Here is a 26988-nt window from a genome sequence, read left to right as displayed (position 1 = left end):
GATCACGGAGGGGCCTTGCAGTTGCCATCAACTGTTAGCACCTGGGCAGCAGACTGAACAGCACACAGGTCACCTGGTCACAGTCCCCCCCCCCCCCGGACAGATGTATTATATTTTCATTTAAATTATAGCCATCATTTCTAAATATGCAGATTTTAAGAGAATCCTTGTCCTCTTTTTCTGGTGATGTATTTCCTCTTTTTTGGCAGTGGGCAAGTGGACCCCCCTCCCCCTCCCCAATCTTTAGTATTCTGCTACATTCAAATGCTGGAATAGCGAGATACTTTATAATCCCGCCCAACACAATTTATATGAATACAGAAGTGTTTATTCCACAGACTATTCTTGTTCCTAGAAATGAACTAAGTGAATTGTGCCATGGCTTTTTGTTCCCTATCCATTTTTTCCTCAACTAAAATGCCTCCTATCACCCCCTGTGGCATACCCTGTTGCATTGTGGGGGATGTGAAAGCAGTATTTCTCTTCAGCTGGGTTATGGTCAATTATCTTCTGCAATGGATACCTCTGGGCTTGAATCAATATCGCTGAAGGCCTCTTTATTTGTGAAGGTGGAACTCAGCGTCAAACTGTGTTGAGGGTTCACAGGCGTCAGCTCATTTAGAACAATATTGTCATTTTTCACAAGGGTTGTCTTGTCCATGTTCTCCTTACTGTACTTTGCAACAACAGCATCAAGGAAGTCTAGTTTTGGCTGCAAAGTGCCACTTTCGAACAAGTATTTTGCTAGATAGGATATTCCAATATTAGTGAAGAAGGAGGTAAGCATGGCTAATGTCTTAAAAGGGAATCTCTGGACGTACCCGTAATTATCTTTATACCAACCAGGATAGAAAATCAAGGGCTGCAAGTGTAGATAGGGTTCTCCTCCTGTAATTCGGAGTAAAAGGCCAAATATATATCCCGCAATGGCACCATAGGTGTTAGTTCCCTTGATAAAAAGGACACACAGGAGCTGAGGGAAGATGATGATGTAAACCAGGTCAGAGCTGAGGTACCAGAGTCCATAAATTGATTGAGCAAGGAGGGCCATTGCTGTTGCTGATGCTCCAAACACGAAAATGGTTATTCTCATGACCCAAACTATTTCTTTGTCTGAGGCCTGTAAGATAATAGGGGCAGTGTTGGTTTTCTGCTATTAATCTACAGACTGAAGATTAGGAAAAAGATCTAGGATATTCATTCTGACATGTGATGGGTCCACTCTGCAAACATCCAGCAAATATAGAGCCTTAGAGATGCAGGATCCATGCCATTACAGGAACTGATACTTAATGCTATTGGTCCATGATAACTAAAAGTCAAGCAACATGTCCAGATGTATGGACATACATCTATGTCCATACATCATCAGATGTATGGTACAGCCTTCCTAGTGGAGAACTACAGCTCAGTGAAGGTGGGGAGATAGCATGTTTGAAACTTTCCCCATGTAAAACAACAATCCCAGCTGCATATAGAAAACTAGCACACCAGGGAGATGATTAGGGTAGGATACTTCTCCCCAAATGCTACCTTTTAATTGTAAGAAAGTTTGGAGAGTATTCAATAATTCCATAACACCCCCCACCCCCAGCTGTCTGAAGTGGTATAATCCTATGCAGGATGTGCCAGATGGTATTTAAAAAAGAGATCAATTCTGAAACTTCCCCTGATTGCCTGGGATGAACACTCCCTGCAGCATTCATGCAGCATGGAAGGAGAAAAAAGTGCCCCCAGGTTCCAAGGTACATGCCTGCTCCAGCATGTCATCTGTGGAAAAATAAAGAAAACACTCTGTTGTTTTTGAGGCACGCGAAGTACCAAGAAATGGAGTAATTTTATATACACTGGTGGGCTTCTGGTGCCTCAAAACTCTGGGCTGTGAGCAAAAGGCCTTCCTAAATTCCACCCACAAGGAACGAGAAAGGGAGAAACGGGTTGTATGCTCTGAGCCCACAAAAAAAATGATACACTCGGCACTTGAATATTCTGGATCAAGGATCTTTGGGATCAATTTAAGCTAGCTGCTGAAGAAGAACCACAGTGCTATGTCTCAGAGTTGGGACAGTGGTTCATACGGACAGGCCATTTCAATAAGCTGTCAACATAACTTTTATATTGAAAGTTGTGGGACTGGGCAGTCAGTTAGTCCAACCTCTGCCCTAAAAGAGGCTCATTTTCCGTTTAACCCACCTTGTTCAAATCATGATGTGTCACTGAGCAGACAGCAGGGATTAACAAAAGGAATTGTGCCAGATGTGCCTGACAACAAGGAATAATGCCTCTTTCACATAATTTGGCCCATTGAGGGCTGTGTGGCTGGGGGTCCCCCCCCCCAATTTCAACGCCTCTGCTTTATATGGTAAATGTATCATCAGCTGCCAACTGAAGCATTGCTGTCATAACACACAATGAAATTGCATCGATCATTTGATCCTACACTTACACTTTGCCGAAATGAAAGTTGGTAAATATTCCGTGCAAACATGGAACTTGCTGATAAGATGGAAGAGTCAGCAGAGGACATGACAGCAGCAGACACTGCCCCAAGGCCAAAGAAGGAGATATACACTGGGCAAAGATACTGAAGGACAATTGGTAAAATCATGTCAGCTTCATCTTTTATCTTGGGGTCTAAATCACCATAGCCGGTCTTGTTCCAATCTGTAATGCAAACATTCATGGATTATTACAGGATCTGCACAGAAGGAAATCCAAACCTTTGTACCAAGGTGATCCTGAAGTCTGAAACTTGGATAATTTGTGTAAACTAACAAATGTACATAAATTTGTATAACATATTCTCCTGCTAGTCAAGTGGAGAGGGAAAGCACAATAGAGAAAAAGAGAGCCTTTCTACTTTGCTGGTGGAAATCTTGTCCAGCTCCTGACCCCAGCTCCTGAAACTTCACCTGGCATTGGCCACATACTTTCAAGCCTAATTTTGTAGCTTAAGGGCTAGAAACATGCTTTTAAATAACAGCAAGCTGAGTTTCCCAATGTGCTGTGTTCTGTGACCAATAACAAATGTCACATTTGCATGATACGTTACAGAATATAGACAGGTCTGAACTTTACTTATCTTTTATACAATAATCTGTGTTGTGTGCCAGTATCTTGGGGTTATTTTTCATTTTCAAGCATGAGATACAGGAAGGAGAATAACCCAGAGACAGGAACGTCACAGTCTGATAGAAGAATTGCTTGCTTTAGTGTAATTCTGTTGGCATCTGCTGTTTTACGTAACACTCAATGTACCTGTTGATGCTCCTATTGCACCGATGAGTATTGCAGGTAATGCCATTACAAGACACCCAAAAGCTGCCAGAAAGGAGAGCACTTGAGCATATGTAGCAGATGAAGAAGAGAGGACTCGCTGGAAATAGGCTTGCCACGGGATTCCTCCTAACATCTGAAAATAACAGTAAGCAAACCTCCTGTCATTCCTGGCCAAGAGGGGCTCATTTGAGTTCACTTGAATTTCCTTTGAGGCAACATTTTACTCTTATCAAAACAATTTCACCCAGGAACAATCTGTAATAATTGACTTAATATTTTCCTTCGGGGCAGAGAGTCATCCCAGAGAGGGGCTCCCCCATGAATGACATGACGAGTCTCAAGAAACACAGCACACCCTGTTACGGAGTGTAGAAAGCTCCTTCTTTAAGGACGCAATCCTACGGCCACTAGTCAGCAGGTAGATGGCCATAGGATTGGTTGGTTTCCAGGAACTGACCTCAGAGTGCAGTACTTGGAGAACCACCTCTCTGCCCTCTCCCCTGCTGCCTGGTAGGCATTGTGGATTGTCCCTGTGCTCTGTGCTTGTAAAAGCAGTGCAGAGTGGGGCAAAAGGGGGTGCTCCCTGGGGTGGGGAGGGGTGGGGAGTGCATAAGTTGTGGTATGACACTTCCTATGAGTTGTCTGGCCTACACACCCCATGCTCTAAAGTCCTGCAGCTAGACAGCCAAAATTGGCTGTCTAGCTGTAAATGCAGGGTGGCTGGAGTGTGAAGTAGGGGTGTACGAACCCCACTTATCAGTCTGCTCTCTGGTCCACTGAGGCAGGGGAGGTGATCCGTCCCTCCCCCCGGAATCCTCCCTGGCCGGTTCCGCTCCATGGCGAGTCTGCAGAGCCACTGGCTGGGCCTGTCTGTAGCCGGACTTCTGTCCGCAGCAGGGCTGCGGATGCAAATGTGTCCCTGCTCTTTTCATGATAGGCTTTGTAAATATTTACGTAGCCTATCACCAAAAAGTGTAGTAGCAATGCAAATGGTGTCTGCTACACCATTTGCGTCCCTGCTCTTTGCCATGATAGGCTACGTAAATATTTACGTAGCCTATCACCGAAAACAGCAGGGATGCAACGCAAATGGCATCGGCTACGCCCGATGTGCAGTCTGGGGCAGTGGATGGATGGCAGCAGATGGACCCGGACTGGGCGGCAGCAGGTAGGGTCCATCCCGACTTTAGGGATGGTGGTGGTGGGGGGAGCAGTCTGTTCCTCCATGGACTCCGGGGGACCGGATTCTAAAGAAACTGGCCTCATTGAGAGCCAGTGTAGTGTAGTGGGGAGAGCCAGTGTAGTGTAGTGGTGAGAGTGACGGACTGGGAGCCGGGAGATCCGGGTTCTAGTCCCCACTTGGCCATGGAAGCTCACTGGGTGACTTTGGGCCAGTCACAGACTCTCAGCCCAACCTACCTCACAGGGTTGTTGTTGTGAGGATACAACGGTGAGGAGGAGGATAATGTAAGCCGCCTTGAGTTCCTTGCGAGAGGGAGAAAGGCGGGGTATAAATGCAATAAATAAATAAATAAATAAATAAATAAATTGGAGTCTGTGGTGGATTTCTCAACCATCCCTAGTGTGGAGCAGACGCTCCCTTCCACACTTCACCCGCCGTGCATTGGATAGGCAGTTGTCTCTGAGTTTGGAGGCAGCCACCTCTCCACATATGTAGGATTGTGCCCTATGGCAGCTTCTTGTTAAGCTGCTTAGCCCCAGAATTGGAAGGACTTGGGGAGGCAGTCTTGGTTAGCTTTATATATATTTTCTGGCATAACCTGTCAACCAGCCTGCTCCCCTTGTTCAATCATCATCTTTCCATTCTATCTTGCACTACTCTTCACACAAGATGCCATGGAAATGGTACTGGAAATTAATTTTCCATGAAGTAGCTCTCAGACTGCTCCTTAATGCAGGGGTGGGCAGAAAGTAGATCTCCAGATGTTTTGGACTTCAACTTCCAGAATTCCTGACCATTGGCCATGCTGGCAAGATCTTCTGGGGGTTGAAGTCCTAAACATCTGGAGATCTACCTTCTGCCCACCCCTGCCCTAATGTACATGTCTGCCTGGTCTACAGCCCACTTTTGGTGAAAAATCTAGCTGGCTACTGACACACAGTCTCTTCTTCATTGTTTGTAACTGGACTTACTACTGCCTGCATGCCTCCCTCTACAGTATCTGCTTGTCTCCTCATTCAGCATATCCTCTCAATACAATCACACTCCATTATTATCTAAGATTTTCCTAAGTCACCTGCAACAGAGGCTTCTTTCTGCTTTCCCAAAGCTACTTCATTAATGTCAGATACCTGTAGTCATGTATGTTCAGCATATGGTTAGACAGTTAGAAAAACTTCTCTGTATAGTTCATCAAGTATCTTGTGCTTAGCCGTTTTGAAATTTTAGAGTTCGCAACATGAATCTGTCAGTGGATATAAGACATAGCCTCTCACAGGAAGGCTCACCAGTAAGAAGAAATTGTCAAGCCAGGTGTAGATGTCCAGTGTATTAATGGATCCAAGCCAAGGGTCTTGGAACACTCTATGTACAGCTGTGTACCCAATGTCTGTTACTGCAGGATGGGACAAGGCAAATGGAACACTGATCCACTATAACAAAAGAGAAATGATTCAAAATTGGGTGCTAAACAGATTGTGAAGAATTAGAATCAATATTTGATTCTGTAATTTCTTTTTAGCAGTTCTTCAATTCGAAATAAAAGTTTCTGCAGCCAATAAAATACAGTAATTGCTTGTTCTGATTACCAGGGTTTCTTTCAACACTGCCACCCGCAATTAGGCACAAAACATAGGTAAACATAAGATGCATATAGGAACATCAAATGAATATATCATAAACATAGACATAATATTTTCTGCATTTTGCAAGCTGTGTTTCTTGGGAAATTGCTGAGTTTTCAGTCAGGTTGACAAAGACTTGCAAACATATATGTGAAATTTATCCCATTGTCTTCATATGGTATAGTTACGGGGTTGCTCTGCTTAATTTTGGATATTATTATGGTAAAATAGATAAATAAAGATCTATAAAATACATAAGGCCCAAGCCAGCATCTTGAATTGTGCATGAAAGACAGTAGGGATCCAAGAAAGATCTAGAGCAACAGTGCAATGTGTTCTTAATGTGCGATTCCTGTCAGAAGACAAAGAGGTAGTTGTCACAGGCTCAGAGGCTGGGCATCACCCTGGAGAGGACTCTGAGCCTGATGAGGCACCAATCCCCATACTCCAGGAATAACCCTTAGCACCCTGTCATGCACCCTCTGGGCCAAAGTGCTCCCCTTAACTTCAGCCTCCAAGGGTGATGTCAGGGTGGAAACTGAGCTGATAGAACCCCAGAGCAGTTCTGATTCTGAGGAGGATCAGCAGTCTGTGGGAGAGCAGCCAGCTCATCCCTCACAGGCACAGCAGCTGGCCGAGATTTCTCCTGCCGGCATTCCTGAGATAGTGACCCTGGCAGTGAGCAAGTGCGGGGGGGGGGGGCCCTTGCTGGACACTCGACGCAGACACAGGGAGCGATGAGCGATGGAGGGCGCAGAAAGGAGGTGTAGCGCCCGTTTGGCGCGCAAGCAATGGCTGCCTTCCATGGACCCAAGGGAAAGAGGGAGGATATCTCACTAGCCCATAAGTTCGGGGTCTTCAAGAGACTCTCCTTCGAATAGGGATCAACTGCCTACCTTGGCGCATAGGCCACTCTGCTGTTCCTTGCTTAGTCCCTGGTGATTAGCATCTGAAAGAGTCATTAAGTTGTAAAAGGATTAAAGCCTTGAAAAGAAACATCTGTGTCTTGAGTTGGCTATTGGAGTCAGTCTACTGAAAGAGGCTGCCAGGGCGCTCTTGACAGGTGGGCCTCCCAAAGCCTCTCATGTCCCTCAGCCACATAAGAGCTTGAGGCTACGAAAATGAGCATGGGTCCTTTAAGGTTTTCTGTCAATTCCCAGTGGGTGTGGAGCTTCTGAAGGAGCTGAGGTGGCCAGCCTACTTAAGCCCTCAGTTGCTGAGAGTCCCTTGCTTGGACAGCAACGGTTCCTTTATGAGGGGCTACTCCAGATAAGCAGCTCCTGCAGAGTGCTGTCCAAGGTTGCTGTGCCTTGCTGTACTAAACATGACTTGGCCTACTGGATATGACCCTTGCCTTGCCCAACAGACTATAGCAGAGCTTCCATGAGCACACTGAGACCAGCTGCTTCATTAGGTCCCAACCAAGCCAAGACAGTAGTCTGCTGCAGTGACCACAGTAATGATGAGCACAGCTCATTAGTACCGCAGCCTTAAGGTCACAAAGAAATAATAGCCACACGCTGTGAACCCAAAGGAAAGTGTTTCAGTCAGGGGAGATTTCTGAAAAGGAGTCCTGCTTATTCCTATTTGCAAATGGCTCCTTGCAATTTTCCAGTGGATCTGTGGGCAGGGAAATTTGGAGGACCATTTCACCAAATTTCTCCAGAGGGAGGAGAAACCCTCTAATAGTTTGCTGCGCGGGGGGGGGGGGTCGCCATTAGTGGTGGCAGTTGCGCAGCTTCTTACTTCTTTCCCAATGCTTCTTTTTTGGTTGCTGCTGCAAGGAGGGAAGGTGAGCATGAGCACATTAGATCTGCCTCCTGTCCCTCCCTGTTCCCATAGCCTTCATCATGTTGAGAGTGAATCTTTGAAGCAGAGAGTCTTTTCTATCCATGGAGGCTCTCCACACAAGATAGAACCCTGGAAAAGAGGGTTCTATGTCTCATGGAGAGCCTTCATGAAAAGGAGATGCTCTCTGCTTCAGAAGTTCACCCTCAACCTGATGAGAATGGGGACAGAGGGAGGGAGGGAGGATAGATCGAATGTACTCATGTTTGCTCTCCCTCTTCATGTGTCGTTGGCAGTATTTGAACACCTGAATAGGGCTATGGCTACAGGTGGTGCTAATGTATCTCTAAACTGCAGCCAAAGTGAGAGAAGGCTTTTTGCCCCCGGGATACGAGAGGAGGAAAGCGGGGGGGGGGGGAGGGAGAATTACCCTATAGCTGGCTCCTAGTTTTGTTAACTATGTTAAAGAGGCACTCAGCATTACGAGTGCTAATCAGTGTTCATGTACACCCAAGGTTTGAAATTATAGTTTCATGTTGGTTTCAAATCATGGTTAAGATGAACCATAATTAGCAGTAACCACAGTTAAGGTCAGAGCCAACTTATCCCTTAATTGTATGCTGGCTGGTCTCTTTATTACGGTTTGTATTGGCCCCAGGAATGTAGCCAAGTCATTCGCAGTGTTAGAGGGGCCTAGAGATCCATAATGCTTGCTTAAGTTCATTATTGGTGCAATTCCCATGCTAGTAAGCCTCTGAGCATGTGCAGATGAGTCAAAAGGCCAATCACAGCCTTCTTGGTGCATTCCTTGCTAATGAGGAGGGTCTTTATCTCTGACGTGCCTGGGAAGCAAAGTCTGTTTACAGGTGGCTGTGACTGAGAACCAAACACTTCTAGCCTATGCTGAGAATGAACGCGAGGGGTGCTTGCTAGTGTCGTGCTGCCTCATGGCTAACAGGTATTGTATAAAACCCATTTGACCCAGTGGCTCGGGGTTCAGAGAAGCTGTCTGAGCTGACCATTGGGTGTGCCTGTGTGCTGTAAGTTACCCAATAAAGTACTCCTTGTAAGTAAACCTTTGAGTCTGATTCATCACTATCTTGGCACTTCTAACCTAAGAGTTCAACGCCCATGGCCAGGGCAACACACAGTTATAACAGCTGTTCAGGTTAAAATACAAAGCATAAATAACTAAACACAAAGATACTATTTTTCCAATTCAGCCAGTACAGTACAGTCAGCTGAGTTCTTAAACACATGGTGGTTAGAAAAAAAAATAGCCACCTGTTCAGTAATAGGTGGGACCTTATCTGATAGACAATGCATTTTCAATCTTTCATCTGGTTGTCCTGGAAAATTGGTCAGAAAACGATAAATTATATGACAGCTCAAATGAGAGTAGAAATTACAATATAAAAAGACATGTGTGAGTGTTTCAGCGACTCCCACATTGCGTGGACACAATCTGCTTTGAAATGTAATTTTCAAAAATCTGCCCTGAAATTCTACTGTCGGTAGATCATTATGTCTTGTTGAAATGCTTGGCAAGCTTGCATATTCTTAAGAGAATCAAATGAGAAGGTGAAGTACCATAAGTTGGCAGGATCCATGGGTCATGGGGGAAGCCTTCACTGTTAACTGTGTGGTCAGCATGGGAGAAGGTTAGGCTATGTGTGCCACTGTGTGCACATAGCTTCAGCCAACTCATAAGAGAAAAGGCAACCCGTGGAAAGCTGTGAGATACTCAGTAATTACGAATAACTTAAACGGAACGCTGCCCTTTAGCACCTGGTGGGAGCCGTACTAGTGTGAAATCTGGAAGCGTTGCTATTGCGGCAGAGGTATTTTGCTGTTGTAGAGAAGTGGGCATAGAGCAACTGTGCCTCTAGTTCTTCTCTGACCAATAGGCATGGGTTAAATATGTGGAGTCTGTAATGGACAAGAACATGTTGCCTCTCTACATACTACAGATAATATAAAGCACAGCAGGACCTGTAATATTTGACTGAGGAGAACATTCCTTCTTCCCTCACCCCTTTCAACACAGCTATTCAGCATCTTTCCCATAATTTAGGTCTAAACAAAGCTTCCAGAATTCTGCACAGGGCAAGGTTGCCACAGTTTCAGACACAGAAAGATATATAGAAACTCACCAGTCCTAGGAAAATGCAGAACAGCTGGACCACGTCAGTATAGGCTACTGAGTAAAGGCCTCCCACCACGGTGTACAGAATTGCAATTAGGGCAGAAATTACAACTGAAATATTGATACTGACATCAATGATTACACTTATGGTGGCACCTGCAAGAGGGGTGTGGGTTTGGGGAGGGCAACAAAAATCAGCCAACCTTAGCAATTCATGATCTTTTCAATGCAATCAGCTCAGATTTGGTCTTAGTTTCTAAAACAAGCTCATTATTTGCTGATAAGACAGATTAATTAAACTGTCTAATCTATACTGTGTCTTTTCTGGTCTGATCTACATGATCTCCTTACAAAGTGGACACCCCTTGAAAAGACCTCCATGTGGTATATTCTCCAGTGTGCCACTCTGATGTGAAGTGCAGGGCAACATCTTGTTCTTCCACATCACACAGCGTTTCCAAGCCTGCACCGGCCACTACTTGGAACATTCAATGCTGGTGTGAACTGTCTCTTTGCCAGGCAAAAGAACTATCTGAGGCATCACCATCGTGAACCATCAGGATGGCATGCGAGAAGTACCATGTCAAACTGTTTGGAGTCATATCTGCACAATAAAGGCAACATGTAGGATGGTTGAAAGAAAGAAAAGGGGAAAGAAAAATCTGATGAGCCGTGAGTGAAATGATGTGGCAACACAACTTTCCAAATTGGCACGATGTCATTATGATGCTGAAGTGATCAATTTACACTGAAATACCTTACTGTAACTTTACGGGCAACTCCAGCCTTTGGGATAACATGTTAAAGACATACTCATAGAGGTAGGCCCTGAAATGCATAGGGTTGCAGGCCGAGAATCCCACCCATTGCTGTAAGGCTGCTGAAGCAGCAGGATATTAAGAAGCCCCTGCACTTCTTGCCCCATTCCTCACTTGCCCCCTTGCCCAGACTTCTCCCTCACAAACGATGGCGTAAAACTGGAGCCCTCTTCCTACAGTAGGTGGTACTGGTAGGGTGGAAGAAGGATGGTGAATGAAAGGGCTGGCATTATCTTGGAACATAGAGAGACAGAGGCAGAGACAGAGACAGAGACAGAGAGAAAGCAAAAGAGAAGCAGGACTTCTTGAATTGGAGAAAGCAAGAGAATTCCAGAAAAACGTCTATTTCTGCTTCATTGACTACGCCAAAGCCTTTGATTGTGTGGATCACAACAAACTGTGGCAAATTCTTAAAGAGATTGGAGTACCAGACCACCTTACCTGTCTCCTGAGAAACCTGTACGAGGGCCAAGAAGCAACAGTAAGAACCAGACATGGAACAACTGATTGGTTCAAAATTGGGAAAGGAGTACGACAAGGCTGTATATTGTTGCCCTGCTTATTTAACTTATATGCAGAGTACATCATGAGAAACGCCGGGTTGGATGAATCACAGGTCAGAATTAAGATTGCTGGGAGAATAATCAACAACCTCAGATACGCAGACGATACCACCCTAATGGCAGAAAGTGAAGAGGATCTAAAGAGCCTCTTGTTGAGGGTGAAAGTGGAGAGTGCAAAAGCTGGTTTGAAACTCAACATTCAAAAAACTCAGATCATGGCATCTGGCCCCATCACTTCCTGGCATCTAGAAGGGGAAGAAATGGAAGCTGTGACAGATTTTATTTTCTTGCGCTCCAAGATCACCGCAGATGGTGACTGTAGCCATGAAATTAAAAGACGCTTGCTCCTTGGGAGGAAAGCTATGGCAAACCTAGACTGCATAGTGAGAACCAGAACATCACCTTGCCGACAAAGGTCCATCTAATCAAAGCTATGGTTTTCCCAGTAGTAACGTATGGCTGTGAGAGCTGGACTATAAGGAAGGCTGAGCGCCGAAGAATTGATGCTTTCGAACTGTGGTGCTGGAGAAGACTCTTACGAGTCCCCTGGACTGCAAGGAGATCAAATCAGTCCATCCTAAAGGAAATCAACCCTGACTGCTCATTGGAACGACAGATACTGAAGCTGAAGCTCAAATATTTTGGCCACCTAATGCGAAAAGAAAACTCACTGGAAAAGACCCTGATGCTGGGAAAGAATGATGAAGGCAAAAGGAGAAGGGAGCGGCAGAGGATGAGATGGCTAGATAGCATCACCTAGCTAGATAGCAATGAATATGAACCTGAGCACACTCCGGGAGAGAGCGGAGGACAGGAAGGCCTGGCATGCTATGGTCCATGGGGTCACGAAGAGTCGGACACGATTTAACAACTGAACAACAACATACTGCTGCTGCAGGCCTCACATGACAGCTTTCTTTTCACTTGGTTTGGCACTATGGGCTGTTTTGCAAATATAACGTGGTGCATATCTTGATTTCTCTGCACTTGATGACTGTACACTTGATGACTAGCAGGTGTATGTGTGAGAGTTGCATTTGAGGTGCTGTGTAAGTTCTGTCAGTGGGGCTAGATCTGTGATGACCATTCTGAATATTTATGCACGTATATGTATGAGTGAACCAGCCTGATGTAGCATTGCTGTCAGGGCAGGGCTCTGAAGAAAACATCCAGGGCCCCACTCAGAAGAATGGGCGGGAGGGCCCCCAAATGCAGCACGGCTGGCTTAGCACATTTGAAATAATTGAATTAATACGCATTTCCATTAAAGGAGGGATCCTCCCATTGGATCGTTAAGTACAGAATCGAAAATTAACTTCACAACTGGCCCTGTATCAGAAAGACCACAGAGGAAGCAAGGAGCTAATGCCCAAATAAGTCGCTCTCTATAGTCCTGGCTCAGAGTATTTTGGCCACTCATTGTGTTCCTCTAGCACCTATAACTGAGAAACCTCACTTAGCTCTTAGTCTGCAAGTAATCCTTTTGTGAGTGTAACAAACTTAAAAGGCATTTACAGTGTTTGCTGCCTCATTGTGAAACTCCACAGAAAGCCTTCACTTAGATTGAGCTGTGTTAGAAGAGCACCTATTTTAAATTCCCTGAAAGTTGTTTAAGCCACTCAGTTTCCACCACCTCAGCATGCAGTTTATTCTTTGTCTCTTGAGCACTTGCAATAGAATTATGGTTTAAAAGCTCCCAGTGGCTTTCCAGCTAATCAGAGCACAGCAGGAAATAAGCTTGATTATTTTATTTTTAAAAGACTTCACTGCCAACCAGCTTTATATGTGCGGTTGGGATTGTTTTGTTTTTAACTAGCAAATGTCACAAAGATGACTTACAGGAGTTCATATGAAAGATTTCCCCCCACCCCAATGCTAAAAAGCTATTGAACTTTATTTTTGCAACAGAATGGAAAACATTTGGAAACAAAATTCCATCATGGACTGATGTGCAGAAATATCAAACTACAAAGTCTAGGTCAGCCTGCTCTAACTTGATGCCTTCCAGACATTTACTAATCCCATCAGCCCAAGGCAGCATGGCCAATGGTAACCATATTGCATGTTAACTTTTACATGTGTGAGACATTCTGCTTGCTCCTCCACCAGATCCTAGATCTCTGAGGGGGCAATCCTATGCATGTTTATCCTACAACTGGCTGAGGAATGCTGGGAGTTGTAGGACCTTTTTGCTGTCTACACATGTGTGGGATTGTGGCCTAAACCTTTAGCAAAAACTAAACATTTATGAGGATGCATGCATGTAAATCTTATATATTTTACATATATTCTATATATTCTTTTATATTATATAAGAATAAATCTTCTACATTATTTCATCATACACTTCACTGAATGTAGAGTAATGAAAAAGTATTTTCTAGCTAGGTCTTTTATGGTAATCAAACTACAACACACAGGTACTAAGATGACTTTAACAAGTCCACTTTCAACTGCAGCATAATCACTCCAAATCTCTTTAAAGTTAAAGCGAGTTGTAGAGCCAAAGGCCTTCTATGATGAATCTCTTCAAATATTACTATAAATAAAAGGACACCTGACATTTCTACACAATATTATATTATCTGTTTCCTGACAAAACAGCATCAACTCATTGCTGTTAACTTGGGTCTTGGAGCATACCAGTTAGTGTTTTATTGGGGTTTGTGACATTATGACTATTTACATGCACACTTCTCATTTTGTATGTTTCCTCTGTACCATGGACAACCAGCATCTGTATTGGTCAAAGCGATTCTCTTTCCCAAACAGTTGGCCAGGGACCACCTGTTGGTTGTCTTTGCTTCATACAATGACATTATCCATGGTGTTCCTTACCTAATGCAGAGAAGATGGCTGCGGCCCAGAACATTTCTCCCATCAGGGCAGGTATGAAGATAAGCCCTCCCATCCGTTTCCCATAAATTTGCTGAAATGGGTCCAACATTGTCACGTAGCCTTTGGAACGCATGGGCTTTGCAAAAAACAAGCCTCCTGGAACATCAAATACCAGAAAGATCATAGACAGAAAAATCTGGAAGGCAGTGATCTCAGGGGCTGTCTAGTCCAAGGTTGCTCCTTCTCCAATAATCAATCTAAATCTCTGGTTCTGCATTTTTCTGTAGAAATACATTTTCATTTCTTAAAACACTGCAAACATTCCTTGGAGCATGAAATTTTAATTTCATGTAACACCTTGAACACATGGAGCATGCTACTGAATCCACCAGAGCCAGATGCTTCCTTCTCTATTCTATGCTGCTGAGAAAGCTTCAGCTATTGGGTGAAATAGAAGTGAAATAAATAAAATAAAATAAATAAATGCAACAAAACATTCTGTTCATACAGTAGGAAATGCCTGTTTGCTTGGGAAGGTTCTTCACGCTGATGAGAATAAATCCCTTACATGTTCAAGGCTCTGGAACATTCCCTTTGATAAGGACCATTACTGCTGTCTTGAACGCAGTAAACAGAGAACCTCTAAAATCCAGATTATGTCCAATTGTTGCATATGTAAGAAGCTTAAAAGGCAATGCAACTGAGCTTATTTAATGCAGAAGGCCATATGAACCTGCCATAGGGTTTTTGCTTATAAACAAGAGCAGCACAGATAGCATAAGACAGCATAATATAGTATAGATATGTTTAGGAGGGGTAGTTAAGAGAGCCAAAGATTGGTTCTATGGGCCTGGTTGAAGATTGGTTCTAGAGGCCTGACTGAAGATTGGTTCGATGGGCCTGATTGAAGATTGGTTCTATGGGACTAGTTTGAACCAGAGTGAATTTCTGGAAGTGACTGTTGAGTGGCAAAGTCATTTTGACTTTGTAAAAGAGAGATGTCTATGGGAAAAGCTTGTGGTTGATGCACCTTTTTTAGACAAGCTGACAACTGCAAGGTACAGAGTCAGGATGCTTAAGGAGAAGTTGGGGACTTTTCAAGTTTGTTCAGAATAAACAAAGACATCAGAGGTGACATTAATACCCAATTTTAGAGTAAGAGGCTTAGAAGGAGCTAGACCGCCTTATGATAACCAATCAACAAGCTTAAAACATAACAGTTACCAAGTATGGAAATAGGCATGGAAATTGGCCTATACCCTTTATGAAAGGCTATATAGCAGAGTCTCACCCCAGAAGCCATGTTCTGCCTTCATTCAAGATCCCTGGGGTCTTTTCCAACCCCATACAAAGGGTCTTTGAAGTAAGACATATTCTTCACTGGTGAATGTAGTAAGTTAATTCTGTTCTTTTTCTATTTCTGTATTGAGTTTGAGAGAGGTGTGTGCATATTACTGTTTTCGAATAAAAGCATTCTATTCTGTTTTAAATGGTTGCCTCTGTGTGTGGAAGTCAGGGCATCTCAGCATTAGGGATGTTGGAGAAATCCACCACGGACTCCAGTGAGGTCAGATTCTTTGGAATCCTGACCCCTGGAGTCTGTGGCGGAATGGACTACCCCCCCACCGCCACCCCCTGAAATCCCCCCGGGATGGACCCTACCTGGCGGTGGATGCTCCGGGTCGGGTTGTCCTCCTTCCGCAGCTGGCCTGCGGTGCGGAACGAAATGGCGGTCGTTGTAGCGGCTGCCGTTTGCATCCTGCCCATGGCCGTGAGTGGCTACGTAAATACTTCTGTAGCCTATCATGAAAAGAGCAGGGGCGCAAATGGCATAATGGGCACCATTTGCATCCCTGCTCTTTGCTGTGATAGGCTATGTAAATACTTATGTAGCCTATCATGGCATAAGGCAGGGATGAAAATGGCGGCTGGTGTAGCGGCCGCCATTTGCGTCTGCAGTGTGGCAGCATCGGCCGGAAGTCTGGCTGTGGCTGGGGAGGATTCCAGGGTGGGAGGGACAGATTGTCTCCCTCCCCAGCGCATGCCTGACTGGAACCAGGTAAGGGATTCATACATCCCTACTCAGCATCAAGGCAGCCCCTTCTAGCTTGTCCTAAATTTTAGTAGACAAGAAATGGGAACTGGACATAATTTAACAAAGGTGGTTTGAGGAGAAATCACCATTAAATTCTGATATCCCTACACCTATAGCCTCTGGACTTTAAATAAAAATGTGAATTCTGTGGAGGATTGCAAGCATGGCAGTAAATCGAACACATTCTGGATTCTCATGGATTTCTCTGTTTAGTGCAACCAGCCAAATCATAATGATGCTTGGCCGTTTTCATATACTGTAATATTACTACGCCTGTGAGTAACAGAATTGATGTCTCAGAGAACAGACCAAGGCTGCTGCTTCTTTTTGCCCATAAGATAATGAACTGTCCATTGAACCATTACTACCAATTACTGCCAAAGAAATGAAAATATGATCATGGGACTTGGTCCTATCATTGTTACTGTTACTGGCAATAAACAATCAATGGAAGGGTGTTACTCATCAGCGCAACGCTGTGGCAGTAAAAGAATTCACACCAGGGATTGGATCCAGACTCAAAGACATCAGTGGGATGTTAGTCATGACTAACCTAAGTCCCATTAATTTCAGTTGGTGTAATTTAAGGGTTGGATCCAACCCTAATCTGAGCCAGCAGAGGCTGGTGACTCCGATTTCAGTGGGGTTGTGAATCCACCCTGGGTTTTACTCAGAATCAGCCAGAACTCTAAAGGAGCCATCCAAAGTGCTGAATCTATTTTGGGGATGGGCTTCAGCATGTTGGATAGCTCCTATAGAGTTCTGGCTGGTTCTGACTAAAACCCAGAATGGATTTACAGCCCCACTGAAATTGGAGCCAGCAGCTTCCCCTGATGCAAGCAGAAGTCCGCTCGCACAATGGGACTTCCCCATCCTCTCCTCCCCCTGCAGTGCCCCCTCTCGCATACCTCAAATCTGCCCCAGAGAGTTCCTCAGTGCTCTGAAGATTTGGTGGGCATGACGGGGCTGCAGTGAGGAAGGGGAAATCCATTCCATCGGTGGTTCCGCTGGCAGAATGACACCATTGGATACAGCCCACAGTATAACTAAGTCTAGATCCAACCCCATATATTTAAGAGAGATCATATTACAACTGTATTACATTCCTGCCTCCTCCAAGCTCTTTGCATTGCTCTTTGGACAAGCAACAATCAAAATACAAAAGAGAGCTTCTAACTGTCGAACAGTGCTGGTTCTTAATGTCTTGCTGCAGGCCAGTTGAGCACAGCTCTGCAAGGGACTGCCCCTATCTCTGATGCTGATTCCCCTGTTCTCATTTTCTTCTGAAATTCATCTACATGAAAAAAGGAGCAAGGGTTGAGTAGCCTTAGCTGTGTTCTGGTCTGCGGGCTCAATGAAATAATGCACCTTTGTTTATGCTTTAACTGTGCTGCTTTAATGAGAAATGTGTCGTTTGCTTCATCAATAGCTTGAGCTTACCTACGACCAGGCTAAGAGCATATCCAATGGGTGCTTGTGCCCAGGCCAGCCCACGGCCTGGCAGATACACAGCCTCAGCAGTCCCGTTGATGTAACCGCCTCCAACCCAGGTGGCTGAAGAAGAAATGGAGAACTTTAAAGCATATAACAGATAAGGAAAGAAATCCAACAGAACGTATCCCTGCTACTAATACAGAATTGTGGGCTGCTTCCGGATGGAGGGGTCCTAGCACCAACCATCGAAAGGCACCGTGCAGCTATACATTCTTTTCTTCCAGAATGGATGACCTTTCTGGTAAGAAAAAAAGATGGAAGAAGTGGTTGGAAAGCATGGGGGTGGGGAGAGAAATTGAAGATGATGTAATGTGGAACACTGCTCCCCCCCCCCCGTAAAATTCCATGAATAAGGCAGAGCAATTGCACAATAAAAAGCCCGCCTGGAAGCACCCACAGAGAATGGCACTGTACACAACTGCATCTCAGCTAAAGGTTTCTTACCTTCTTAGATGACATGCCCTTAATATGCCTGTTTATATTACACATTAAAGGTGAGGTAGATTTGGCCATTCTAAAGTATTAGAGAGAACTAAAGACACACACACACACACCCATAATAGTCTTGTATACCCATCCCAATATTAGCCTTGATGGTCTTTGTGATTCTATTTCTGTGTAGACTCATTTCTGAATTAAACTACGCCTTTACACAAAAGTCTTGCCTTCCCTCACATGAGAAATGGTAGCATCTGTGCTGTAGCTCTCTCCTGAGAGGCTAATGAACTGATTCTCAGTGTTGTCTCCATCAAGCAGGCAATGGTGAATACTCTAAGGCATCTCACATACAGATACATTATAATTCAAGCTGGGCAAATGTTCCTATAGAGCCAGTTTGATGGAGTGATTCCCCCCTGCACTCCCATTCTCTGAAGACTGTTGAAATTCATCTTCAAGTGTTTATGGTTTTATGAAATTCTTGGATATTGTGGCAGTGATTTTCTCTTGAAAAATCATTTTTTTCTTTTTTCTTTGCACTGAAAAAACGGTTGTGAATGGGTCCCCATTTGTGATTTTTAAGAAGACATGCTTTGCCCACCCCCATTTTTCACAAAGAATTTCAGCAAACCTTTTAGCAAGGAAAAACGTGTGTTCCGGACAGGCAATAACAGTAATACAGGACGAACTATCGCAAATAGTGTGCTACAATATTTGTTCAGTGCTATTGCAATGCCATCCAAGAATCTTGTAGTCCTTGTACTTGCCATAGAGCTGATATCTTTCCAAAGAAAAGAGTTAAACCATCCTCTCCCAGCACTGTGGTCCTGCACTGAGCTGCCTGCCCCCCAGCTGCATTTCACAAAAATGTAAGAGACTGGAGGTCAGATCACACATCTTCATTGTCTGATATGCTTTGGCCCTGAGCATCTGTGTCATTGTCTGAAGAAACCTCAAGGTTTACAATAATGGCAAGCTCTATGTTGCGTGACAACAGTGTCTCAAACTCCATATCGGGAATTGTGGGTCAGGTTGCAGAATGGACAGGAGGAGGGAACTGTATTCTCCTCTCTGGGCTTCAGCGTAGCTTCACCCCTACACCATGTATTAGCCCGTCCTGACCTAGCCTGATGACTAGAGACAAGTCCCAGGGTCATTTCCCTGGGCAACAGCTAATTTTGGCCCTCTCTAATCAGTTCTCATTCTTCTCATTTTCATTTGCCTCCAGCAGCCTGCCTGCTTCCCTACTATCTCATCTTCCCATCTGGCATCCAGCTCCTGGAGGTGGAACCATGTCTTTGAGCACAAGTATGTGCTGGATCATCCCCACATTGTGTGGAACCGCTGCTTAGCTTTAGACTTGTCTTCCCAGCAGAATGCTCCTTATGTTCACTGGCAATGACCCCAGCTGTGACTTCAATCATGCCAATGCATAGTCCACACTATAATGAATCATTTGTCTGACAGCATAACATCATTCTTTATATCTTTAATATAAACAACACTTCATTTATTTTTGATGACTGTCCTAAGAGTTTAGGGAAACCTCTGACCAGAATTCATAAATACAGAGACTAGCTGGTTTATATCCCACCAAGAAGAAATAATGGAAGAAGAAAGGATTTTTAAAAATTTATTTGTTATGTTTATATACTGTCCAACTGGCAAATGCTCTCAGGGCAGTTTACAATAATGAAAAAAAAAACAAACCAAAACTAAAATACAGTTACAACTACAACAATGGATAGTATCCAACATTGTCTGTCCACTTATGCTACTGATATACCGCTAGTGTAAGTGATGTTAGCAGTATGCCAATAGCATATGCAGGCATGATGGGTTTCTTTGGAAAATGTGTCATGCCAGCTTATGCTAGCAGTATGTCAATAGTGTAACTCAGATCAGCAGAGTTGGATACTGTATAATTCATACAATAAAATATCAAAATATTAATACATTAAAATATTAAAAAGCCAGAAATAAAATTAATAATTAAAGTGTTAGAAACCTGGTGTCTAAATGTATACAGTGAAGATGCCAGTTGGATCTCCCTGGGAAGGGCATTCCACAGATGGGGAGGCACTACAGAGAAGGCTTTTTCCTTGGTAACCAACTGTCACACCATTGTGGGCAGTGGATCCCAGAGAAGATGTGCTACTTACGGGTGTGGCTAATTATTCTTCCTATGAACGTATTGATGAAAATGGCTGGTCTGTCACCAAAACATGCACCACCACCTAGTTCCTGACTCAGCTGATGAATAATGCCAGCAGAGCCAAAGAGGGACACCATGAAGCACTCATCCCAGTGTCCGGCTACTGGTAGCTTAGTGATGAACAGAGATGAAAAGGAGTTGCCGAATACTATGTCCTCCCCAAAGAATATTGTAATGCAAAAACAGCAGCATGCTGCCAATCCACAAACAATTATTGGATGCAATAAAGGAATGAAGGCCAAACTCCCATTGCTACCTGCTCTGCTTCTGTAGATACCAGATAAGCTAGTTGTGTGGATAATCTAATTGCTTTTAAGGAAGATGAAATGGGATGGCATGAATATGGGCTGGTTTGATTGTGTGATAGATATATGGATGGATACTTGATCTTCTTTGCAACAAGAAGCCTGGGCATGAACTGCTGAAGGATTGTGCCCATTATCCAAACTCAGAGGCTCAGATAGAGTTGTTGGGTCTTCTGGCAAACTTCATTTTATTGGCATTCTACCCATATTAAGGCAATTACTAAAATCCATTAAAAACAAAAACAAAATACAAGTTTATCATATATACCAATAGCTATCTCAATTCTCTAGGTGCTTCTATGGCCAAAATGGCTCCATCCATACACAAAAGGGAAGTATCAGCAGGCTTGGAAGAACCCAAACATTTGCACTATCTTTTAGGGAAAAAAACTACAGGAGGGACCCCTCCCCCAGTCCAATGAGGACTGGACATTCTCAGTGGACACATCACTGGGAAAAACTGAAACAAAAAGGGCATCTTCAGGTATATTCTAAGTAAAAGGAGGACAAAAGTAATGGTAGATCAGCTACTCAGCAAAGATAGCAAAATGCTGACTGGTGACAAAGACTGCTCAACTCCTATTTGGTGACAAAGACTGCTCAACTCCTGGGAAGATTCTAGAGCAGATCCTAAAAGCACTTGATCTATAGGCATCTTGACACGAATGCAGTGATCACTGGAAGCCAGCATGGATTTCAAGAACAAATGACAATCTTATTTAATTCTTCAATTGGGTAACTCCCTTAGTAGATTGTGGAAATGCCATGGACATAATGCTGTGATTTCAGCAAGGCATTTGACAAAGTGTTCTATGGTGTTCTGTTTAGCAAGCTAGTTAAGTGTGGGCTGGATGGCATTACTACTACTTGGGTCCATGGCTGGGTGGAAAAGCTTACTCAAAGAAGGCTCCTCAATGGTTCCTCATCAGACTGGATGAAGATATCGGTCCTGGGTCCTGTACTTTTCAACATTGTTATTAATGACTTGGAGGAAGGTGGGGGTGCTTAAAAAATTTGCAGATGGCACAAAATTGGGTGGAACAGCTAACACAGAAGACAGAAACAAAATTCAAAATGATCTTGATAGCTTAGAAAACTGGGCAGAAAATAACAGAATTAAATTTAACAGAGACTAGCGCAAAGTTATTTATTTAGGCAAAAGAAATCAAATGCACAGGTATAGGTTATCTAGATGGGGGTTATCTAGCTTGACAATAGTATGTGTGAAAAGCATCTTGGAGCTGCAGTCGATCACAAGCTGAATAGGAGTTAGCACTGTGATGTCGCTGCAAAAAAAGGACAAATGCAATTTTAGGTTGCATCAAAAGAAGTATAGTTTCAAAATCATGGGAAGTAATAGTTCTACTCTTCTTCCTTCCTTCCTTCCTTCCTTCCTTCCTTCCTCCCTCCCTCCCTTCTCAGACCTCACCTCAAATACTGGACAGCACACTTTAAGAAGGTGGTAAACTGGAACGACTTCAGAGAAGGGCAACAAAGATGATCGGGGATTAGAAACTGAGTCCTATGAGGAAAGATGGAAGGAACTGGATATGTTTAGCCTTGAGAAAAGAAGACTGAAGAGGGATATGATAGCACTCCTAAAGTACTTAAAGGGTAGTCAAGCAAAAGTGGGCCACAAATTGTTCTCTGTCATCCAGGACTTCAGGATATGAAATAATGGGCTTAAGTTACAGGAAGGCTGATTTTAGTTGAAATGTCAGGGAAAACATCCTAATGGTCCAAGCAGCCAGACAATGGAACCAACTGCCTAGGGAGTTGGAGGTATTCATGCAAAACCTGGACAGCCATATGTCGGGGATGCTTTAAAATGGATTCCTCTACTGAGCAGGGAGTTGGTGTTGATGGCCTAAATGGCCCCTTCCAATTCTATGAAAACCATAAGGAGTGAGGATGGGGATGGAATAAGGAGTGGGAAGACTTTGAGCTTGTGGGTTCTACTTTGTTTTTTGTTTTTTAGTGGAATCCCAAAGTCCACTCATCAGAGCCAGGTGCCAAAATAGTACACATGTGTGAGGTGGCAGTAGAGTTGACTACATAGCGCATTCCATTAGCTATACACTGTACAAAAACAAATCTACATTTAAATCTAGTTACTGTAGATCAGGGATTCTAAGCCAAAACTGTCAAAGTGGCCAATAGAGCTGCACAAAGCTCTGGCCAAAGGCAACCAATACAGACTCATATTTTACAGGTGAGGCATACTGAGGTGAAGAGATAAGTGAGCACAAGCTCAGCCACGGCAGAGATTTCTTTTTTACTTCCCTGTTTTACTTGCTATTGTTAAACTTTTGCAAACCAACGAAGGATCTACCAGTAGGTCCAATCTACCTTCTGCCTGCTCCTGGAATAGAATATCCTGGAAGAAAGTGTGGCTGAACAGGAAGACTCCTGTGCTGCAGGTCTCACCTGTATCAGGAAATTATCCATTAAACAATAAGAGGATCAGCAGATCCACCTCACACCCACTTTCAGGACTTTCTGAAAGCATCTGATGAAGTAGATTGGGTCATATGCATTTCTGCCATATACATTTATTAGTCTATAAGGTGCCACAAGGCTGTTGTTGTTTTTGCTGAAAGCAGCATTGTTAGCATGACTGAACGGACAGATATTGACTCCTGAGTTTCTCTTCAAACAAATTTGCACAATTCATTTTTCAGGAATCCATGCATTCTGTTGTTCTATAGCTCTTGAACAAATTGCTGATCTTTTATTTTTCTTTATTTTTTACATTGTTAAAACTCCCCAAAACTGAAGTTTTCTGGGCAGTGTATAAATACATTAACAACATAAAATACAAAACATCACAAATGTTTGAAAAATTAAAGCAGCCTTGGACAAAACCAAAGTAAAACCAGCAGCAAAGGATAAATGATGCTGAGATCTAAAAGCACAAAAATAATTTCTAACATGTATGCATTGCAATGCATACCTGAAAGATTCCATAGAGTGCTCAATGCCTGTCTCTCATGCAACACTGTTGCAGGTATTGCTAAAGGCACAAAAGGGATGTCAGCTTTAATTATTCGATATACAGACTAATTTTATATCTCATGTATTAGATCCTGGTTTGCATCCAGAGTTGGTGTTTGGGATGCTTTACATAAGCTTGGTAAATTAAAAAAAGTACCTCCAACTCCTTTTCTTCTGGTTTTAAGACCATTTCTGAAAGGCTGTTGATGGCAATATTTTGATTTTAATTTCAATGAAATTGTGTGTGTGTATAGGGATAATCTTGCCAATATCTTTTTTAAAATATGAAATTTAATCTAAATAAAGTTAAAAACAGAGACAACGGAAAGGAATATCACACATAACAATTCAACAACATCACTAATTCAGAACAAAAAAGGAACTCACTTGTTAAAGTCTTTAGTATGACATGGGTATGGTTGTGGGACATTTAGAGTATAACAGCCTAAAGAGAAGCTCATTCAGTACTGAGTTTGGATGTATATGTTATGTGGATGAATCATAGTCAGACATGTATCTGTATCTATATCTGTATTTGATTGGAATGTGATCAGATCTCAACCCATTCAGAAAAATGGTTATATATGCAGTGTCAGTTAAAATATATTTTGCTGCTCCAAGTGTCTAAGTCTGTAATCCTACCTGGGAGTAATTCCCATGGAACTCAGTGAGAATTACCTCTGACATGCATAGGATTGAGCTATACATCTGTTTCTGTGTCGAAATGAATCCTGTCATTTCTTCCTAGTTCTGTCAGCAGTGTTTATTTGCATTTTGAGAACAGATGCATTTAGCTTTGAATTGTTTTCTGTGGTGTACATGTTCATGTGTGTGTGTGTGTGTGTGTGTGTGTATCTATCTATCTATGAAAAATAATAAGACTAGATAGATGGATGCTCATCAACAGTCTAATTATTTTTCCTTTAGATATCAGTGGTAAGGACCATATTTTGCCCCTCTCTAAATATTTATTAACATAGCTAATCACAGTAGACAGCTGGCACTTCGCCCAATAAAACTGTCTGCAAAATTCAGTTCTATTGACAGAGTTAAATGCAATTTGCCCTTCAGATGATAGAACCTATTCTTCTTGTCTGACAAAACACCAATCAGCAAACATTTTCCATATTTTAATATGTGCTTACCAAAAATCAGGATTATAGCTAATATTAAGTGACCTAAATGTTTGCAGGATTGGGGCCCTATCAAATAATGGCCCCTCTTTTGTTTGTGAATACAGCTTTAGAACCTAGGATGTTAAAATCACAGGAACTATGAATCTAGATGTTGTTCACTGGATTGCAATTCCCCATACATCTACACCTCATATAGGCTTGCCTGTAACGGAATGAAAATGTTATTGAAATCAAAGGGAATGGATTAGAATGAAGTTCTATCCTTAATCACAAGTAATTCATGAATAATTTTAATTTCAACGCTGAAAATACTACTGAAAAGGGGAAGGTAGCACTGATAGAATATAACCAAATTTGGGGCTGAAACGGTTTTTCTCTTGACTAAATGTAGCCTACCTCAAGAGTGAAGCCCTTTATAATAAGTAGAGTGGAGTCATTTCATAGCTAATGGCATATTGCACAGATCCTAAACATCAGTTTGGCAACACCTGCAACTGAAGACCTAGCCATAAACGCTTTAAGCATTTTGGTGCATTATGACTCATCATTTGGCCCCCTTGCCCCCTCTGATGTCACCATGGAGTCAAAGCAGCCTGATGTGATAAAAAAAAGACCTCTATATCTATCTGTAGCTTTCTTCTGACATCAGGTGTATGCAATAACATTAAGGCTCCAATCCTATGCAGGGAGGAAGCCCCATTACACACAGGAAAAAGCCCCATTACAGAGAGTAAACATGTATAGGAACACATCATATGATCTACCCAACTGTACTGGCTTAACTGCAAACATCTGGCCTAAATTGCTTTGTGGATCACCATGTGAGATGCTGAATTATCTGGCTAAATTGTACCATGGCAGGTCCAGTCAATTCCTCATGTAACCATATTGAAGTTGGTTCAGCTTTAAGTAGGCACACCTAAAATGGTCTTTGTTGCATGATATTTTGATTCTTCCCTTTATATAAGCAACTCTTGTCTCATTCAGTGTAATATTATGAAATTGGTTTTAAAAGCTAAACAAAAAGGTACATCCTTCATTGACAAATGCTTATGATTTCCTACTCTGTGTGAATGGTTGATAATTGCCCTTTCTTTATTCACCCATTTTATAGCCCAGTGAAAGGACAGGGAAATTAAACAGCATTTCTTTGAATTTTACCAAGGACATTGAAAGAATGGGAAATGTGTGGTTCATCCATTAGATAGCTTTTTATAATAAATATTAGAGGGATGTACTAGGGAAATTAGGGTTGTATATCGACATCGATTTGTTCATACTGCATTATTCAGCAAGCCTAGTGGGTGTATTTTTCAAAGCCAAAAGCAAAACACACACAAGTTCTGTTCTCAGTGTGAATACTCAGAAGCAACTTGTTGAAGGCTTTCTGGCAGAACTATTTTTGTGGCATACAGTTTCACTGGATGTTAAGTAGCATTTTGTATGATCTGTGAAGTTGTACTTTTGAAACAGATACATTTACATGCACATGAAAGAATGGGTAAAAAGCGAGGAACATACCAGTCATGGTAAATCCACCAACCAGCAAGCCAATATCTCTTCCACCAACTATAATGGCTTCGCCGCGATCTCCATCACTGCCACTGTTTCTGGTTTTCCAAGACGCCCATATTCCAACAAACAGGATGGCCAAGTAGAACACAATGATAGCTATCAGCCCCTCCACGTGGAAAGCCATTTTGAAGTCACAACAGTTCTCTGGACTGCTATTTCATGAACATGAGAGCTAGATAAAAGGTAGTACTGTATTACGCATTTGTTGTACATCAGTGGGAAAAACTGGAGTCCAAATAAAACTTGAACATAAAAAATTCCACGTTGTTTACTTGTATAGTTTATCTAGATCAGAATGCCTTATTTCAGATATAACCTTTTCTATGTTTCAGACAATTCACATGCGGTTCACAAAGGTCACATCACCTCTGAACAAATATTTCATTCTAGAAAATCAAGGTATTGGTCATTTTCTAGCTTTACTCAGTTTAAACAAAACAAGTGCATTAAAATCTACAAATCTAAATGTACAAATCTAAATTCGGGCTCAGAATCATAG

The 26988-nt window shown here is 42.8% G+C and overlaps 1 protein-coding gene across 1 annotated transcript; it reads right to left on the bottom strand.

Annotated features, from left to right (window-relative positions):
• Nucleotides 1–499: 499 nt before the first annotated feature.
• On the bottom strand, nt 500–26613 carry SLC5A7 (solute carrier family 5 member 7). Its single transcript, XM_084841794.1, has 8 exons — nt 26436–26613; nt 17773–17886; nt 14238–14393; nt 10026–10174; nt 5749–5892; nt 3259–3412; nt 2447–2664; nt 500–1120 (listed from the first exon to the last, which is right to left on the bottom strand). Exons 1-8 carry the CDS (start codon nt 26611–26613, stop codon nt 500–502), a joined length of 1734 nt encoding a protein of 577 aa, XP_084697920.1.
• Nucleotides 26614–26988: the final 375 nt, after the last annotated feature.

The sequence above is a fragment of the Heloderma suspectum genome, chromosome 3 (genome assembly GCF_057233095.1).
Source record: "Heloderma suspectum isolate Gila_16-S chromosome 3, 16-S_ref, whole genome shotgun sequence".
Taxonomy (NCBI): Eukaryota; Metazoa; Chordata; class Lepidosauria; order Squamata; family Helodermatidae; genus Heloderma; species Heloderma suspectum.
Note: the sequence above shows the minus strand (reverse complement) of the source record. Positions and strands in the feature narration are given on the sequence as shown.

What these genes read in the sequence shown, in the direction of transcription:
- SLC5A7 (XM_084841794.1), bottom strand. Translation starts at nt 26,613, where the DNA reads ATGGCTTTCCACGTGGAGGGGCTGATAGCTATCATTGTGTTCTACTTG. An exon ending in TGGTGGATTTACCATGACTG is followed by an intron (nt 17,887 to 26,435) that starts GTATGTTCCTCG and finishes TTTCTTCTTCAG; the next exon opens with CCACCTGGGTTGGAGGCGGT. An exon ending in TGCTCTTAGCCTGGTCGTAG is followed by an intron (nt 14,394 to 17,772) that starts GTAAGCTCAAGC and finishes TTGATGTTCCAG; the next exon opens with GAGGCTTGTTTTTTGCAAAG.